Below are 18842 nucleotides of genomic sequence, written 5' to 3'. Positions count from 1 at the left end.
TGACTAATTTTCATGCTGGCTAAGAACGCGCACGTCACAGGGGCTTCATCTATACCATTATCACCAGCTCTTATATCGAAAAATGTTGACAAAATCCAGCTCCGTTCCTCTGATTCTCCCTGTTTCATTCTGCTCTCCAGTTCATCTGCATGTACCAGATTTGGTATTTTTAAACTTATTTCGAGCCCCGAGGTGAGGTGAAACTGTATAGACGCATCACAGATGTCCACGCTGCAGCGCGAGTCCGGCCCACGTTACGAAACAACAACCTCGAGGGACTCGTGTAACAACAAATGCATCAGCCACGAAGCATGACAGTGAATTTGAATTATGTTTAGATAAAATGTTTGGGCAGAGAGATTGTGTTTGAAATGTCTTAGGGGGACGCTATGCAAAGTCATTTTCATGAATGCAATTGTAGTTGTCTTGTACTCTGGTCCCCGGAGATCTCGGCCCCCCATGAGTCTCCTTCGACGCAATGTGGCCTAGTAACAGTAAAAGGCAGCTGTGGTTGAGTGTTTTCTGAAGACTGTAACCCAAAGCAAAGATATCAAACCATACGTTCTGTAGCACCTTGAGGTGACTAATTTTGAGGCAGATTATTAATATCTGTGTTTTGCAGCTTTTTGCCGCTCCTCGGCTTGTGTTAGCACTGAGCAAACACATAATGAATGCACAGAGAGAACTTGAAATTGCCTTTTTTTCTTGCTGTGTTTGAAAAGGGTAACGCTCGTATGAAGTGGGGGGGCTGTGAAGTGAGCGAAGAGTGTGTGCAGCAGAAAAGAATACATTAATATGCACTGAAGATGAAAGAGAAATGCAAAATGCAAATACATTTTGAGCATTCTGTGATCTTGGCATGAATATAATGTGATGGAGTTGGGTCATTGTGAATTAGCAAAGGTAGAGTTTTTCGAAAAAAATGACGCCTTCAGCGGCATGAAGAAAATGTATTCGCAGGAGGTGTTTTTATCAACATGAACAATGCGGGGTATTAAAAAGAAAACCTTGATTTCTGTTTGGAAAACATCACATCCTCCCTGAGCGGTGCATCGACGAACTCCCTTCGCAGTCATCTTCTAGAGATCCGCTGTGCCTGCTCCATCCTCCCCTTTTCCCTATGCTGTCTTTTCCCTTCAAATTCAATAACCTCCCAGCTGTGTGTTTCTCCAGGGATTCCCCAGCTCCCCTGGCCCACAGACAGACTGCGGAGTCTGTGGGGAACCTGACACAACATAAACTCCACTGTGAAGCAGAGGTGTCAGAGTCTGTGGGCTGCATCTCCACTGATCCAGCAGCCATGAAAATGCGTAAAAGCCTTTTATTTCCTCACACTTTAAAGGCCGCGGCAGAAACGACACATGTGCTTAACATGAGCGCAGTGTGTTCGGTGTACGAAGCGTGAGTACAGATTCTGTGGCCTATTTAGGCTTTGCCCGCGTGAGAATGGGCTCCTCGGAACCGCTCAGCTCGGACTGAGAATTCCAAAGTATTCTGGAAAGTATGAGGAAGAGATCACAGTGACCCAGTTGGACTTATTTTGCGTAAGATGGATGAAACAGAAAACCAGAAGCCTTTTGATTAAAAGTCTGCTCTTTGTTTAAAGATTCAGTTTTTGACTGTTATTACATGAAACTATGTTGGTGAATTATGAGCTTACTACTGCTCTCAGAGGGCTTTCTCATACTGTACTGAACATACTTTGCTTTTGTTTCGGTCTATATTTAGACTCCCTCTCTCTTCTCCAAGTATCATTAGAAGCCATGCGGCAGATCCTTTGACTTGGGAATATTGTTTCTTTCCTCACACAAAGATCTAAAAATTAATAATCCAGAGAGAGAGAGACAGAGAGACACACTGAGAGAGAGAGAGAGGATACACTAGAATACTATAGGGAGGCTATATTGGTAGACATGCATCATGTGTGCTTCGCCGGCACTCAGGAGCCCGTGTAACACCAGACAGTTCTTAACCTCTTCTGGGGATAAAACACTCAACCTGACCAACAAGGCATGTCATCCGGAAAAAGGAGAAATCTGTTTCTTTTTTCCTCTAAACGCTGCTGAAGTGTGTGTGGAATAGAGATGCTGTTGTAAGTGTGCGTATGAGCTTTTTATGTCAGGTTTTCACATGGTGTGTGACATTTTTTCCCCCCCCTGTGCCCGAGAGCTACTAGCTTTATTTATGCATGTATGTATTCATGCACATGTTAATGTGACATAAGAAATTACATTTTTTTTTGCCCTTAAAGTAATTTCGAAATGTTAAAACCGCTGCTTTTTCACAGACTCTAATTTGCTGTAATGGGTCACAGACAAAAATATCTCTCTTGATGTTGAATCCAAATGAAAATCTGAAGAGAAAAAAAAAAAAAAAACCTGCACACAATGGGGTACTTTATAATTCTCTCTAATCATATTATACGTTACCAGAAATAACAAAAAAAAGGGAAAAAAAAGGGCCGTCTATAAATATCTCAACAATGATGTTTGCTACACTGCAGGCCGATGCTGCAAGACGTGAATTAAAGTAATTACTTTCCCATGAATATTTTGTTTCCAGCATGCATTATAAACAGACACTTCCCGTGTAATTACTGGAGGAAGGTATGTAGCAAATTGTTCCCCCGTGCATGCACTCCCACACACAGACACACTCCTCAGACACTGAGCTGATGTTGTTTGTTAGATTATTACACTTACTTGAGTATTGATTTACCATAACTGCAGATAGGGGTAATGTTTTTACTTTGCATCGTTAATGATGTGGCATGTTTTGCTTTTTGTGGCTCTCTGAATTATGTAGTAACTTTTACTTACCCTGTTGATGCTTCAGTACCTTCTACTTTAGTCTCATTTTCATCTCTGACACTAATTGTTAAAGAACGAGTTCGTCATTTGGGGGAATACAGCAAGTCGCTTCCCCGCTGAGAGTCAGATGAGAAGATTGATACCGCTCTTGTGACTGCACGCAAATGAAGCTACAGCCTGCAGCCGCTTAGCTTAGCCCAGCAAAAGGACTTGGAAGAGGGGAAACGGCAAACCTACCCACCTACCAGCACCTCTGAAACTCACTAAATGACATGTTACATCTCGTGTTTAAAAAAAGGAAGTGTAGGAGCACATGTGATGGAGTCTCCACTAGCTGCAACCTCATGATGATGATAAAAATCCAACCACTCACTGGCCCTGACCGAGAAGTAAGCGAATAACCCCCCTTTGAAAACCACAACCTGTTGTTTTAATGTGTTATTTTGTGTAAAAAATTGAGATAAATGTCTTAATCACAGGCTGTATTAAAAATGGATGTTGTCCGCTGTGTGACTGTGTAATGCTGCATTCAAGTGCTCCTCGGATTGTCCCACTTCCAGAGCTCAAAAGTCATCCTTCTGACTTCGGTGTGTGTCAAGTCAGAATGTGGCAGCAACATGGATGATGTTTTGCATTTCATCACTCAGAGCATTTAAACAACACATTGACATCTGTTTCTGGTATTTGAGTGACAAGAGGAGCAAAGGAAACGGATCGTGTAAGCCATGAAATATATTTCACAGATATGCATTTACCATCAACCCAATGTTCACTTTCGTCCGCCATGTTTCAGCGTCACGATGTCAACTCTGTAACTGGTTTACTAACATTTTCTCCGGCTTTCTGAGTTGACAGTTTTAGAAGAGTCGCACAATCAAACAATTTTATCCCAATTCAAGTAAGCCAGGGGCTAAACCAGAAGTAACCCGGCTTGGTCGCGAAGGGTGCATTCACAGTTGGCCCAGTTGTTCCGTACCATAAGCACGATTGTCCCTGCTCCCCAGTCCCCCGCTTACCTGCACTCACATTGCTCCGAGCACGGTTACCTCTTGTACATACGTCATCACGTCATAGAACGGTCACACCACAATGGAGAACAACACAGAACATGACATCCTTTACTGACTTTTTGTGGCTTATTTTGTGTCGTTTTGGTCATAGACAGCCTCTCACATTCCTGGATTTCTTGATTATGCAAGGCGGTGTAATACGTATGAATATGCTTCATGTCCTTGTTGCGCGTCCGTGCTTGTGCATGAGCAACTGTACCGTGCCAAAGCACACCTCTTCCAACCGCGCCAGGGCCAAAGAAGTGTAACGTGCTTGGGCACAGTACGGATAAGTCTCTCGTGGCAGACTCTACAGACCCCACAATGTGGAGAGCCAGGTAATTTTATACCCAGGAAGTCAAACTTTTTTGACACAGCTGAGCAGCTTTCATAGGAATGAATGGGGCTCTGTATCCTGTGACGCTGTATCCAGCTCTCACTGGATGAGCTAGACAGCTTAACCTTAAGTTTTAGTATTTTTTTAAAGAGTGAATAATGTAAAATTCACCCCCCTACAGTTTTCATCCATGGAAAAATTAGCAAGACTGCTACCAAAACTGTTTTTTGTACCAGGCTGTAAACATGTTATTTCTGCTCAAGTGGCCATTCAAGGAACTGCAGTTTTTGGCACTTCCGCACTGTCTTCATTTTTCAGCCCTGGAGGATGCTGCTTGGTTTTAATAAGTGAGCTTTCGAGGTGTATTTTGTTAACATAAGACCAGCTATTCGCCCTATTTCCAGCTAAGCTAAGCTAACAGGCTGCTGGCTGTTGCTTCACATTTACTGTACAGACTTCAGAGTTGCATCGATCTAATCATCAAACTCCCAGAAGAAAGCAAACAAGCACATTTCCTAAAATATCAAACTATTACTTTAGATCACTCTGGATATTGGCTTACACATTCTGCTACTGTAAAATCTATGCTAAATAAACTTTAATAAAGTGATATCGACGTGCTGTTTAAGTACGAGCACTCAGGGATGAATTCAGAGAAAAATCCTTGCCAGTAACAGCGAGCAAAAATGGTGGATTTCCAGTTATTTTTTTTTCACTCTTACTCATATTTTCCTTTGCAGGTGGGATGCCAGTTGTGTGTGACAAAATGTCTCAGAGTTATTGAAGAAAACTGCTTCGTCACCGTCTGTAAACATTGTTTTTTCTCTGCCCGGGATGAGATCAGCGTGTGGGGTATTTCACTGGACGCTGACCAAAGTCACGGAGATCCCCTGCACGGATAACACGACGACACACGCATCCAGGACCAACCCATCTTTCTGTCTCTCGCATCCCCCTTCCTCCTCCCCAGCTCGCTTGTTCTCCTTCTGTCCTCAAGAAGGACATTTTTGTCCCATGGGGGATAACAATATTGACGGGGAGAGATGAGTTATTGATTGAGAGGAGAGGACGGGGAGACGGTTGACATGCAGCAGACTGCGCTCCGCGTCCCAAACAGCATCAGCATTCTTACATGTGTTTGTATATTTTCACATCAGCCTGCGCCGATATGAATCTAGTGAGTTTCGCCAGCTTGTCAACCAGACAAATAGGTTGAGGAGAGAGGAGCATGTGGGCGCTCGTCTCCTCTGCGGGGCCACATGAGCTTTGCCGCTCGCTACAAATCTTTACATGTTGGGAAATTGATGCAACAGTGCTTTGTTCCAACGCCTTACGATATATATGCAGAGATAATGAGATTGCGTTCGGTCCTGATTGAATGGGATGATGACACCGATATGAAACAGCTCTGGTCTTCCCGTGGCTCGTGTGTTTAATCCAAGCAGACACATCATCCTGACACGTGGGTCATTTGACCTGCATTGATTTGAGCTGATTGAATCATTGGGAAAATGTGCTTAGTCTCCAATGATTCAGCCCCAAAACTGATACAGGAGCCTCTGTTTCTGTTTCTTCCCAAACGATGCTCATGAAAAGGCCGGAATCGTATGCGAGCTCTGCAGAGTCGGTCAATGTCACAGAGGAAAGAGAAAGAGTCAAACGGCTGAGCGGAGACATGTCTCATGTGTCATTTTGTGGAGGTTATCAATGACCGTAGCAACATACAGAGCAAATACATTCCCACTGGCAATTATGCAAATGTGGATGTGACATGTGAGCCGGCGCCCAGCGTGATGCGACGAGAGGGGAATTCACCATCACTTGGCTGCTCTGCCTGCTGCTGCTGCTGCTGCTTGCTACCATTAGCATTAGCATTGTTCACACATCCCCTCATCTTAGGCCGCTTCCACACCCCTCCCTACCCCCACCACGTCTCCATCCTCCATCCTCCTCCATCCTCCTCCTCCTCCTCCTCCTCCTCCCTGCCTGCGTCCTCTCTTTCCTGTTCTCGCTGCGGTGTTGCTATAGCAACGGAGAAATGTGGGAATACCTCCGTCCTTCAGAGCGCGGGAGAGAGGGGCGGGGGGGGGGGGTGAGACAGAGAGATAGAGGCAGGCAAGAGAGGGGGAGAGGGAGAGGACGGGAGACAGACAGAGAGTGAAGGGGGAGACAGAAGAGGAGACAAGAGAGGAGAGAGAGAGAGAGAGAGAGAGAGGAGAGGGAAGAGAAGGAAGTGTGGAAAAGACTGTTAATTAAAAGACAGGCGAGCGAGTGGCCGTGACTCACCGCCTGAATGGACACCATTGCCTGTCACTTAGCCCCTGACTCCAAGCGTTTGTCCCCCCTCCTCATCCTCATCCTCCTCCTCCTCCTCCTCCTCCTCCTCCCTAAAAGCTATACCCTCCCATTGATATTCAGCCTCTGTGATGGAGACCGACCGACTGACTGACTGGAGGCGTGGGTGCCAGCGTGGGTGGGTTCGACTGAGATGGCACCGTGTCGCACAGCCATGGCGTAGCTTCACGCTGGGGCCCTACGCATGCCATTTGTTTGACGATCCATGTGTTTCTGGATGTCTCCATTTGTAGTGAGGCTGCAGTTTCCATGACAACGCCCGGACTAAAATAGCACCCCGCTTTCCTCACACCCCCATCCCTCTCTCTCTCTCTCTCTCTCTCTCACAATACACTCATAACTGTTCATTCCTGATCTCGGGCCTTGTTCTATCAGGCTGCAGATGTCCCACACTGCTCATCGCCATTCATCATATGGATTGAAACACATGAAAGTAACCTCCCCCCCAAACACCCCCCCCCCCCCTCCACGCCATCACCATCATCGCTGTCACACACACACATACGTGCGCGCACACACATGCACACGCGCCATCACTTCTCCTCCCACCTCTTATCTCCCATTTTCAGTCTCTCGGTCGCCCTGCAACAGATTCTGTCAACGTGCATCAACCCTCTGCGTTGCCATGGCGACGGTCTTGAAAATCACTGCAATTATTTCAACAAAGACAAAAAAAAAACACACTACAGCCACTCGGGAGAGGGAGAGAGGGAGAGAGGGGGGAGAGAGAAAGGGGGGGAGACAGGGAGGGAGAGTGAGAGGAAGGGTGTGCGTGTGTGTTATATGTTTGTGTGAGTGACAGCAAGAGATGCAGAGTTGTGAGTCTGTGTGTGCACACTGTTTAGTGACCCTTCAATGAACTGGTGTGTATCAACTGTAGCGTTTTCTGCAGCACACGTGCATATGTCGGTGTGTGTGTGTGTGTGTGCGTGTGTGTGTGTGAAACTCCTTTCTTTTCCTCCACTCAGACCCTTGAGTATACATATTGCATATGTTGTCCTGTAGATCAGTGCAGGTGGACTCACTGACCCATTTGTACAGGTGCATAGTTTTTTCAAAGCCAACCTGTACCAGCTACCGCTGTGCGTGTGTGCGTGTGTGTGTGTGTTTGTGAGAGACAGAGTGAGTTATAATACGAGTCATGGGAGTTTTGCATTTTTCATTAGTTTAAATTTTTATTTTCCTGTTTTAAATTTTCAGTTCAGTTTTGTTTCAGTTGACTTCCAGGGTGGCTTTGCTCACTGGGCAACACTTCACAACAACTATCTTTAATACATGGTACATTTAAAGTCAATTTAACACATCGTAATAAAAAAAAACAACTAAAATTTGTACTGAAACTAATACAAAATAAATTTAAACGAAACATTTTCAACTTATAATTGACTTAGTGATAAGTCCTTTGTATAACGGCCATCTGAACAATGTTTACAGATGAACTACACAGTATTTTTTAACCATATACATGTATAAGTATTATCAACATCAGCTGCATCTGTGTATAAACAATCCACTATATTTAGAGATTTATACATATTCACTACATAAATGTATTCAGTACATACACATGTTACATACTTAATATTATGGGTTGACCGATTATTGGCCTGGTCGATTAACAGATCTGATGTTCAGCATTTCTCTGATTATCAGAATCTGTGTTTTTCAATATAAATTAATTTAAAAATGCTCTTTTTTGGGCTCTGCTGCAAAGTAACTAGTAACCAAAGTTATCAAATAAATGTAGTGTGGAAAAGAGTACAGTAAAGTAAGTAAAGTACAAGTCAGAATTGTACTTAAGTATAGTACTTGTTTAGATGTACTTAGTTACATTCCATCACTGCTGCTATTTGACTATTGGTTGGTTAAAACTGCAGCGCCATGCTGTTTCAGGAGATTAAGCTTTTAAAGAGGAACATCTCCACCAGAAGATAAATGGGAGAGCCACAGTTTCTCTCTTCATGTGCTTTGTTTACAACAACAGAAATCTATAATATCACCTGCTGTATGCTTTACCAACCAATACAGTCCTGTACAGGTTCAACACCAGAAAATAACAAACGTGCTCATAATTTCACATTCTGCACTTGTTAGTTGGAACCAATTTAAAACACTCGTCAGTCCAAGAGGAAAACATGAAATGGACCTCAGGACTCAGGCAGATATCTCTCGTTACTCTTCAGCACTGTGCAGATCTCACTCTGCACATTTGTGTCTCTTTATCTGTGGATCTGGCTATCTATAGCAGCAGTCCTCTCACTGTCTCTCACACACACACAGACACACACAAACACATGCACACCAAGGTTATTATAGTTAGTCTCCTTTTGTACTCACCCACAGTTTCTGACTGCAACACCACTGTCATAAATACAAATCCCAAATTTGTAACAATCTGTCTGACGTAATGTAGATGCCAACTACAGCTACATTACATCACAACAGTGTTACGTGATGAAAACTTGTATCTTGAAGTAAACATGTATGTAACGCTGCGATCCTACCACTGGTGGACTCGCAGTGAAAGTGACCATCTGGCTGCCCCTATGGTAGATAAAACATGTTAAAGTGCCCTTTAAGGTGAAATGTATCACAACTTTCTGGTGCCCCCAACAGATGGTGCCCTCTTTATTTTTTTCGCCCCTGCCCCTCAAACATCCTGAGTCTGCCACTGTGATCCTACCCTCTCACTAAACATAGTGCAGAAACAAGTGATGGGGCGGCGGAGTGGGCGAGACACAGACACCATTCACCCTATTATAAGACACTGTACCATCAAAATGATTGTGAAGCTGTTGTTTTAAGGTCAAAAAGTTACATAATGTTGCTTTAAATGTGTTTTTGCCATATGAAGCAAAACATGTCACCAAATCTGCGTTTTTAGACGACTTCTACTGCTGCCTGACTCCTCTGAGTGTGTGTGGGGCCACGTGTGTGCTCCATTACGTCTCGATAAAACTGATAAGAACATTTACGTTGCGCTGACAACCCTCCTCTGTGACTACTGAGCTGTGTTTTACAATGTACAACAGATCCTATCTCACACTTATCAAACATGATGTCAACGCCGTATAGCTCCACATCTTCACACTCGCTAATCCCATTGTATCCCACAAAGCTGCTTTGATACTAACAGATACTTACATGTGTGTCTAGTCAGGGAAAACACTCCAGGCCCTGTAATTTTGGGGCCAAACCCACGGCGGATGACATAGCAAGTTATAATGAATGTTTGTGGCCCCGGGCGAGCGTGCATGTGTGTGTTTACGCGTGTAGGAGTGCAATTTGAGAAGCCAGGTGGGTGCTTCTTAACTTAGCCCGCTTCTTTGTCATATTCTGAAGCCAGACTGTCCTTAAGAATACACTGTGTGAGCGTGGCTTTAAAGTGGATTTATACACAGCGAGGGGCCCAATATGTATTTTTAAGTTCAGAGGCTGACTCAAATATGTCTGCCAGGAGAGGGAGGAGGAGGAGGGGGTGTCTTGTCACTGCACATTGGCAGAGACAGTGATTGGGACTCTGGTCGCAATGAAGTAGATTGGGACCAGAAATCCCTGGGGAGCGAGAGAGAGGGAGAGAGGGAGAGAGGGAGAGAGACAGGAGGTCAGGTAGGAGGGATATAAAAGCGCTCCCTCCTTTACTGGAACATGCACTTAATGTCAATCTGGGTATGGCTGAAGACTTGGGATGCACAGCGGTCCGCTTCTGTCCGTAAGCCCTTTGACTGAAACTGCACAATGTGTGAACGAGTATGCTGAGGTAAGTGCATGTGTTCGTGACTAAATCTATTTTGACAGGACGTTTTGTTGTGCATGTGCTGTTTATGGCATCACGTCCATATATTGTTAATGCTGACAAGTGGACTGCGCTGCTGTGATATAGTATTTCTTTTTTTTTTTAGGAAAACATGACCAAGCATGCATATTTTATGTCATATGACTTATTCAAAAGACACATTTTGCACAATTTGCCTCATTAAAATGTACCAGTGTGTATGGTATCATGCTCACCGTGATTTGTTATTTTCCCTCATGTGAGCAGCGGAGCTGTGTGAAGGAGGTACACATCGACGAACCCAAAAAATGTGGAAGTTCCAGAAAAGTTCTGGCTGTTTATTCCTCCTCTGTTGCGTCTGCCTGACCGAGTGTCGGGTGCTGAAGTTTGTCGTTGCTGTAAGTCTACCCAGTTTTCTGACTATCTGACACACTATGGTGATTTCATTTTTTAAGCTCTCTCACAACAGTGTAACCGCAGGAAAAATGTTTGTACGACATCACTGACAGGATTTATTTGTTGAAAGCCAGAATTTTAACACCATCTGGAAGCCACTTTGTATCGCACAAGAGTGACATTACTGTACATTGCTGCATTTTTCTGCTCAGTGAGCATTATTATATTTACACATTTATGTCACAAAGGATTACTTTGAGCCCCGAACTCCAGCAGTGTCAAGCATATCTCTCCCAGACACTACTGCTTTGTTCATAAACCTCTTTGCATATCTTTCTTTAACGCCACAGTTCAGAGTGAAAAAAGACGACTTGAGGATTTAAGTGAAAATCACAAATGTTGTTCTTCAGATGGGACTTTTTTTGTATTTAATTTTATTTTTATTTATCCTTTTCAGTGCTTTAACTGCTCCATATTTTTACCCCCGTGTGTTTTTCACTTACAAATGAGTCTGTCGGCTGTTACACTAGCAGTTAAACATTTAATCTACACTATAACAGTTACATTTTATTGTTTTTTTAAGTGAATTCTCATAATTCCTTCTTTTAAATATATTAATTAAACTATTTCATTCTATTTTCAGTCTGATATAGTTCAGTTCATGATCTTACAGAAGGTGTTTCGCATCAAGAAAGACAGTGACTGAAAACAAACCATGACTCTGTTGACTTTACTTTGTGGTCTGCGTTATCGTGACGCTTTACTAGAGTGAATTACATGTGAATCACGTGTCCATAATCCGGTTTAATCAACCTGTGTGTCATGTTGACTCCTCAGAAAGTGAGTCCCCAGGTTAATAATACTAACCGAGCAGCGCCGGCATGTTTGTCTTGATGTCATCATCAAAATGACTCTTCTGTGTCTCAAATCCAGGCTGAACTGTCTGACATCACAAGTTTCTATTTCTGACTTCTGTCTCAGGGCTTATTTTCCCTTTAATTACACAGTGTAATGGCTGGCACAGCAGCATGACGTCTGCATCCGTGTGACATAATCTGTTATGACTTTTAAAGGTGTTCCGACACGGTGATCGATCTCCAATTGAGTCGTATCCCAGAGATCCTCATGGGCAGGAGGTGTGGGCTCAGGGCTTTGGACAGCTGACTGAGGTACTGGGTGTTTGTGTGTGTGTGTGTGTGTGTGTGTGGGAATGATCATTATTTTGTAAAGGGTCGTAGGGGGGTACTGAAAAAAATTTAAATAATAATAAGTAAACATAAAACATTTTGTATTGACTCAGTGTACATAATCTATTAAGCTCAAATTGTTTCCAAATTAAAAAAAATCGGTCATCAGCTATCCAGCCAGCTATTGCTAACTGTAGCTGCTGTTAGCTAGTTAGCCCAGTCAGTCATGCGGCTAGCAGTCGGGAATCTTTGCAACACATTACATACTGTAGATATCAGAACTGTTGTTCCAATTCTGTCAATAGTTAAAAAAAATTCCTTTAATGAACACTGGAGTGAGTGAAGCATAATAACATTGGACAAAAACAGAACAACATTTCACAAAACACAACAACATTATAGAAACACCTACCGTGCAAGGAATCGCGAGATCACGTGATCATGTGGCCGAACCGTCAGTGGTTGGACCAATCAGTGTCCAGTGAGGAACTACCAGCAGCTATGGTCATGGTTAAGGTGTGCTGCTAGCATCATTTATCACAGAACTTGAGAGGCTTGTATACCTAGAAGCATCTTATTCTGAGATAAAACAACGTACTTGATACACGTTAGCTAACGTTAGCATCAACCTGTTTTGAGTTAACATTACTGTTCGATTAGATCCAATATGTTTCGCTTTCGAGTTGATTTTGTAGAATTAATTTTACACTTTACTGTTAAATTGTGTAACACTGTCAAAGTGGTTGAAAGCTAACAGGTAAATATGTTGTTTTACCTTGAAATATGGTCAATTTCCCACCAGATTTTCCCATTGTCTATTCAGTTTCTGATTTGTAAGTGGTGAAATTATAAACTTTTTCAGATTTCCTGCGCTTACGCGACTTGCAACTTGCAACGCTATCCCAGCATCCAAGCTTCCCGCCCTGAGCGTGACCTCAAACAAAAATGGGCACATTGCAAATACGAGTTAAAATACTCTGAAACCTTAATTAATAACATAATTTGACCGACAGTCGATTTCCCCAGCAGCCTGTTACCTGAAAACAAATGCCCACTGCACATGCCAACAGTCTCTCGCGGTGACTTGCCAGATGGTTCTGTGTTACAGAAACGCAGCAACAGAAGAGAAAAAACATTTTGAAAAGTTGTTTTGTTTTTGTGAAATGCTTTGGACCTCACAGCCACCGTACTGGAGCTCATCCCAGCATGAACTTGGCCGACACACTGACCTTACTCGTCCGTAAGTCATGGACAGAAGGGCACTTACAGAATGAAGCCTATGAAGTCTAAACTCCTTGTGTATCTCTATATTAACTTAAGTGCAGTTGCCTAAAATGACTGTATACTTCACTTCTGACCTGTACAACATAAAATCAGCCCCTAATAATAAACTTAAATCTTGAGACGGAAGAGAAGCTCGTCGTAGACTTTTAATTAAATCTCTTCCCACTGTGACATTGTTCTGCTCTCAGGCAATTAGCCAGTTTACAGTGAACAAACGTATTATTTCTGGCTCCCCAGTAGAAGGGCTGAAATTTATTATTTTATGCAAATATGTTGAACGTGACCTTAAATCTGCCAAATCTTCAGCGAAAGGTCAGATTGCGCAAAAAAAAAAAAAAGAAGAACATTGCTGGTGATTTTCCTTTCAGCTGGGCATGAAACAACAGTTTGAGCTGGGCCAGTTCCTGAGGAGGCGTTACGGGAACTTTCTCGGCGAGGACTACAACAACAGAGAGGTCGGTGTCCATTTGTGTGTGCATGTCGGTATCTGCCTGTTAGTGTCTAGTTGTCCCCCGGTGTTGGCTCGCTGACGTGTGTTTCAATGTCACCTAGTGTTGTCGCCACACGTGTCCTTTGCTCCGACATGTGAAATTAAGCTCATGTGTGGCCAGGCACCATCTGTAATGGCTGTAACAACATACACTAAGTTAATGAGCATGACTCATATTGGTGATATCACTGGCGTCGCCTTGTAATATGCTCTAACATGTGTGCTAATCTTGCCCCCGGGCTCCATGTACAGTACAGTTGGCAGCATGCATGTAGGTTCAGTGTGCCCCTGGGCTGCATGCTCAGCATACTGTCATCATGGAGATGTGATTTCCTTTTCCTGCCTCTGTTTTTCTTTACCCTTGTTGTCTTCCTTTTTTTTTTCTCCCTCTTACCCCTCCCCCCGTCTCTCCATCCTCACCTTCGGTCCTCTTCTCCCTCTCTTAAATAACACGCAATTACCTCAAAAATAACAACTCCTCTCAGTACCTGTCATTGGCGATTTGTCGCCCAAGTCTCAGTCAACTTGCGCCGTACCTTTCCCCGCGCTGCCATGTCTGTTTTAATTTGACAAAAGGAAGGAGGGGTGGGGGAGAAGCGTCCTCGGCATCACAGGAACATCCAACCTTATCAGCGTGATTTACTGTGTGCAAAAACCTGACACAGGGTGACAGAGAGATATAGACGGGCGAAGGCTGATGTCAGAAGAGATCACAGCAAGAGGGATCTTTCTCCCCCTCCCTCCCTCCCTCATCCATTCGGATCTCTTCTGACTCCCCTGCTCTTCATGTTAAGGGAATACCTCAGTTGACTAGGGATAAATACAGCTCGCTCATGATACACCGCCGCTTTGCCGGGCGCATTTATTTAGCATCTTTATCAGACAAAAATAGAAACAACTGCGAATGCAAATGCAGTTCTTTTGAGTCCAAGTACATTTCCACTTTCTGTACCAAAGTAAACTAATCCTGAGTGTCTCATTTGGAATCAGTACCAACATTTGCTCCCGTTTTAATACCGTTCTCCCTGCAGTTATATGTCCGGAGCACTGACTACGACCGCACTCTCATGAGTGCCCAGGCCTGCCTTGCTGGGATGTTCCCTCCAACCAGACGCCCAGCTCCCATCATGCCCCAGTTACTGTGGCGGCCTATTCCCGTGCACACCATCCCCAGGGCCCAGGACAAGGTGGGCTGCTGAGCCACATAAATATTTTCTTTATGCAGCACGGCTGAATGGAAACTTGCACAAGTCAATTCAAGTCTCTCTCCGTGGCCGCTGCCTGTGTTCACCTCGGCTGTGAACCTGGCGTCCTGAACTCCCCACTGTTTTAGAGTGTGAAATGAACATATAATTGTGCCCAGAAGACTTGCAGTACCTGCAGTAAATGTGCGCCATTTCCACTGATGTTGTGCTGTTGTTTTTCGATTTCTCAAGCTGCTGAGGTCTCCAGGCAAAGACTGTCCGAGGTTCAGAGCGCTGATGACGGAGACCTTTGAGAGTCAGCCCTACCAGAGGTTCCTCAGGGCTCACCAGGTGAGACAAACCACAGAAGAAGACAGTCCTGCACTGTAACTCGTCCTCAGCAGCTGTTCAGTGACGTGAATGCTCACAGCTCAGTTCGTGTTAAACATCACTTTTTTCCATGAGTCATGTGCCTCATAACCACTAAAAACTTGTTTGCAACTCTGTTGTTTTTTTGTTTTTTTTCCACCACCACAATTATATAATCAAAACTGCTGTGAATAATACTCTTCCTCACCTCAGCTGCTTCGGTTCTGCTTACCCATGCCTTGATTTGTAAATTAACAAAAGCTGTGAAATGCACATTTCGCCGCAGAGTGAAATATATACTTCACAGCTGCCGGTGCCAATGCTATCAGCACCTCCAGTGGACGTGTTAGTTATGCCGTAGACATCATGTCCTCTCAGTGATTTTCTCAGGCACGGTGACTCCGTTGCCTAGAAAAAGCTGCACAGTGCAATTTCTCTCACATTCTCCGAGACGCTAATTAACGGTTGGATTGAATTAGATTAAGAATTACAATGAAAATGTTTTAATTAAACTGAGTCCCATGTGCTGCCTGCTAAGGTGGTGTTTGAGACGAGGACAGGGCCTCCTGCATTGAATTTTAACACCCTCTGCTGGATGCACAGTACCTGCAAGTCTGATACAAGAACCAAAATGGTGCCATTTTTCACTGTGTTGTCTGACCAAGAGATGAACTCAGAGAAAAATCACTGAATCATTAAACGCGACGAAGGAATTAACGTGTGCAATTTTCTAAAAACTGAAACTGACGAGAAGTTATTTTAGTGCGTCTGCAACAACCTCCGAAACAAAGGAACCCATAAAAATGGTAATTTACGCGTTAGAGTATTATGAGTGAGAATGTGAACGAGACTAACTGACTGTAATTTTACTGTAATTAAACATAACGTATTTGTTTTTTATTTTATTATACTTAACACATAAAACCCCACTTCATTTCAGTGAGGAATTGACTTCGTAGTCCACAATGGCAGCTGGAGAGCGTAGTTACTTAACAGATTAAGAATTTTTATGGAGAAATCACATGACAAGCTGATGAGAACTAATGCATAAAGACAGAACCAGTGGTTCCCGACCTTTCTGGCTTTTGACCCACAACAAAAGCAGTGTTTAGGTCGGCCTCATGTCATGTTTCAGATGTCTTTGAGTCGTAAGCTTCCTCACCAAAGACAGATTCCCCTTCTAAACTTCTCACAGGGTTTCATTTAAAAAAGTTTTCTTCTTCATTAGCCCACTATTCGCCTCACAACCTCCCAGGATTTATGCAGTGACCCTTTGAAAACCCAAACCTCCCAGGTTTGGAGCCACTGGACTGAACTACAGAGCTAAAATGTTAAAACCAGCTCCACCTTGGATCACGTTCAATGTAAAATGTTACAGCATTTGGGTATTGATGCCATTTTTAAACTAATAATGTCATATTTCTTCACATTGCAGAACTTTGTGGAGGGACTTTCCAACCACACTGGCTATCCCGTCTCCAAACTGGTTGGCAAAAAAATATGGCGGGTCTACGACACTCTTACATGTCAGGTATACTTGATATTTCATAAACACGCCGAGGCCCGCATGTTCTCCGTTTTACAATTGCTTCAGTTGCTGACACAAACAGCAGCTGCAGAGCGGCGAGGGAAATGAGAAGGGATCTGTTTGCTTCGACACATCTGCAGAGACATGAGGAGGGGGATGGAGCGTGGGGGGGATTTTGATACATACAGTAAGACATGAATAGGACAACATATTGAAATGATAATTAAAGCATTGTGAGATGGGTGGATTCTAGGCCAGGTTGAATGCGCTCATTCACACTTGCAAAATGAGCATCTGTTATCTTCAGACCGGCGCTAAAAATAGCCGGGATAATAGAAACGATGAAATACAGCCATTTAAAGACCCTTTTGTTGCCATTCATGTGTTGTGTAATGTGATTATTAGCATGATGCAGGGTAATGAATCTTTTTTTCTTGTGCAGAGGATCCATAACCTGACTCTCCCACGCTGGGCCACCCAAGACGTCCTGGACACCCTGAAGAGAGTCGCATCGTTTGAGGTCATGTACAGCATCCACAGTCACAAGCGGAAAGAGAAGGCCAGGCTCTCGGGAGGTGAGGATTCACATTTAGAGGCAATTAATTTAAAGCAGTGCGCTGAGGAAAGTGTTATTAGAGTAAAAACGCTCTGCCGTTGTGACTGCTGGCCGAGGCTTTGTTTACTTCTCTGACAGTGTCAAGTGCTCGGTCGGGTTTCCCAAAAGCATATTAGCACATGCGAGCTAATGGGACGAGGATGATTACAGCGCTAAGACAAAGGTGCTCAACAAGGTCAAACGGATTGTGTTGGTGTTTGGGAAAATTTCATTTGCACTGATGACACCGATGTGTTAATTTGCCAGGGGTCCTACTAAATGCCATTCTCAGGAATTTCTCCAGGGCTGTAGAGCAAGGGAGCCCTCTCAAATTCATTATGTACTCAGCTGTAAGTCCAACACACTCACACACACATTTGTAATCTATTGTGCAAACCGCTGTTTCACGTCTCCTCACCTCCTTGTTTATTATCGCCGCGATGTTTGTTTTTCACTCCAGCATGACTCGACACTCATCACCCTCCAGGCGGCTCTGGACGTGTACAACGGCCTACTTCCTCCTTATGCCGCCTGTCAGCTCTTCGAGTTCTACCAGGAGTATGATGGGTAATGACGTCCTGTCACTTCGCGCTCTCTTCTCTTTGCATGTTTAATTACACTATGTAGGTCAGACGGCCAAAACACACCCGCATTTTTGAGTGATTGCATCCAAGCGCTCCAGTGCATTTCTGTTTTTCCTTGTCAATTCGGTGGAAATCTGGCAGCCGTCCAGGACTGCAATGGCCAAATTAGCGCATGATACAAATCCATTTACATAACACTAACCACAACTGGGTGTCATCTCATTGTGTTAATCCTAATAAACCCCCAGTTCCTATTCTCTGGAGCTGTATTACCACAATGACTCCTGGCGCGACCCCTACCCCAACCCTGTGCCAGGATGCAACGGGTTGAACCCGTGCCCTTTGCCCTTGTTCACTGAGCTGGTGAAGGATGTCGTGGCAGACGACTGGGAGGCTGAGTGCGGGTTCAAGACCAAATGGTCGGGAACAGGTGAGGATACATTCTCACGCCTCTACATATTTTGGCATCACTGAGGTTCCGCTGCAATATGTTTATTCCTGTGTTCACTTCGGGGACCAGAGTGCAGATTTTCTGCACAGGCTGTCTGATTTAAAAATTATCAAGGCTTTTGGAAAGCCTCCAAATGTTCTGCATTCACATGTACCTAAATAAGGATTGTGGTCTCCCACAGGTGTCGTAACCACTCTTGCAGTGGCTGTGGGCCTCCTGGCAGTGGCGCTGTTGTTCAGCATAGGAGTGGCTTTACACAGGAGGAGAGCACACTACTCCAGGGAGGTGTAGCGCAGACAACTGTCACACATGTGCCAAAATTCAGAAAGGTGCTTCTCAGCTGTGAAAACAGCTCTAATGTTGACAATAATAATATGAAATGTATTTTATTATTTAGATTCTGATTTTGTGTGAATGAGGTCTGTGAGCTCGACAGCATGCACATGAG

The 18842-nt window shown here is 44.0% G+C and overlaps 1 protein-coding gene across 1 annotated transcript; it reads left to right on the top strand.

The window, feature by feature from the left end:
- Positions 1 to 10225: 10225 nt before the first annotated feature.
- On the top strand, positions 10226 to 18724 carry LOC311249927 (testicular acid phosphatase homolog). Its single transcript, XM_084341367.1, has 12 exons — positions 10226 to 10311; positions 10594 to 10724; positions 11796 to 11891; positions 13562 to 13648; positions 14715 to 14870; positions 15120 to 15218; positions 16672 to 16767; positions 17207 to 17339; positions 17627 to 17709; positions 17820 to 17926; positions 18192 to 18373; positions 18576 to 18724. Exons 2-12 carry the CDS (start codon positions 10635 to 10637, stop codon positions 18683 to 18685), a joined length of 1239 nt encoding a protein of 412 aa, XP_084197493.1. The 5' UTR covers positions 10226 to 10311; positions 10594 to 10634; the 3' UTR covers positions 18686 to 18724.
- Positions 18725 to 18842: the final 118 nt, after the last annotated feature.

The sequence above is a fragment of the Pagrus pagrus genome (genome assembly GCF_965226575.1).
Source record: "Pagrus pagrus genome assembly, chromosome: 21".
Classification (NCBI taxonomy): Eukaryota; Metazoa; Chordata; class Actinopteri; order Spariformes; family Sparidae; genus Pagrus; species Pagrus pagrus.
Note: the sequence above shows the minus strand (reverse complement) of the source record. Positions and strands in the feature narration are given on the sequence as shown.

Bases quoted from the DNA above. Each gene is read 5' to 3' on its own strand.
- LOC311249927 (XM_084341367.1), top strand. From the start codon at position 10,635: ATGTGGAAGTTCCAGAAAAGTTCTGGCTGTTTATTCCTCCTCTGTTGC. The intron at 14,871-15,119 runs GTGGGCTGCTGA...CGATTTCTCAAG, and splicing joins TCCCCAGGGCCCAGGACAAG to CTGCTGAGGTCTCCAGGCAA. The intron at 17,927-18,191 runs GTAATGACGTCC...ATAAACCCCCAG, and splicing joins TTCTACCAGGAGTATGATGG to TTCCTATTCTCTGGAGCTGT.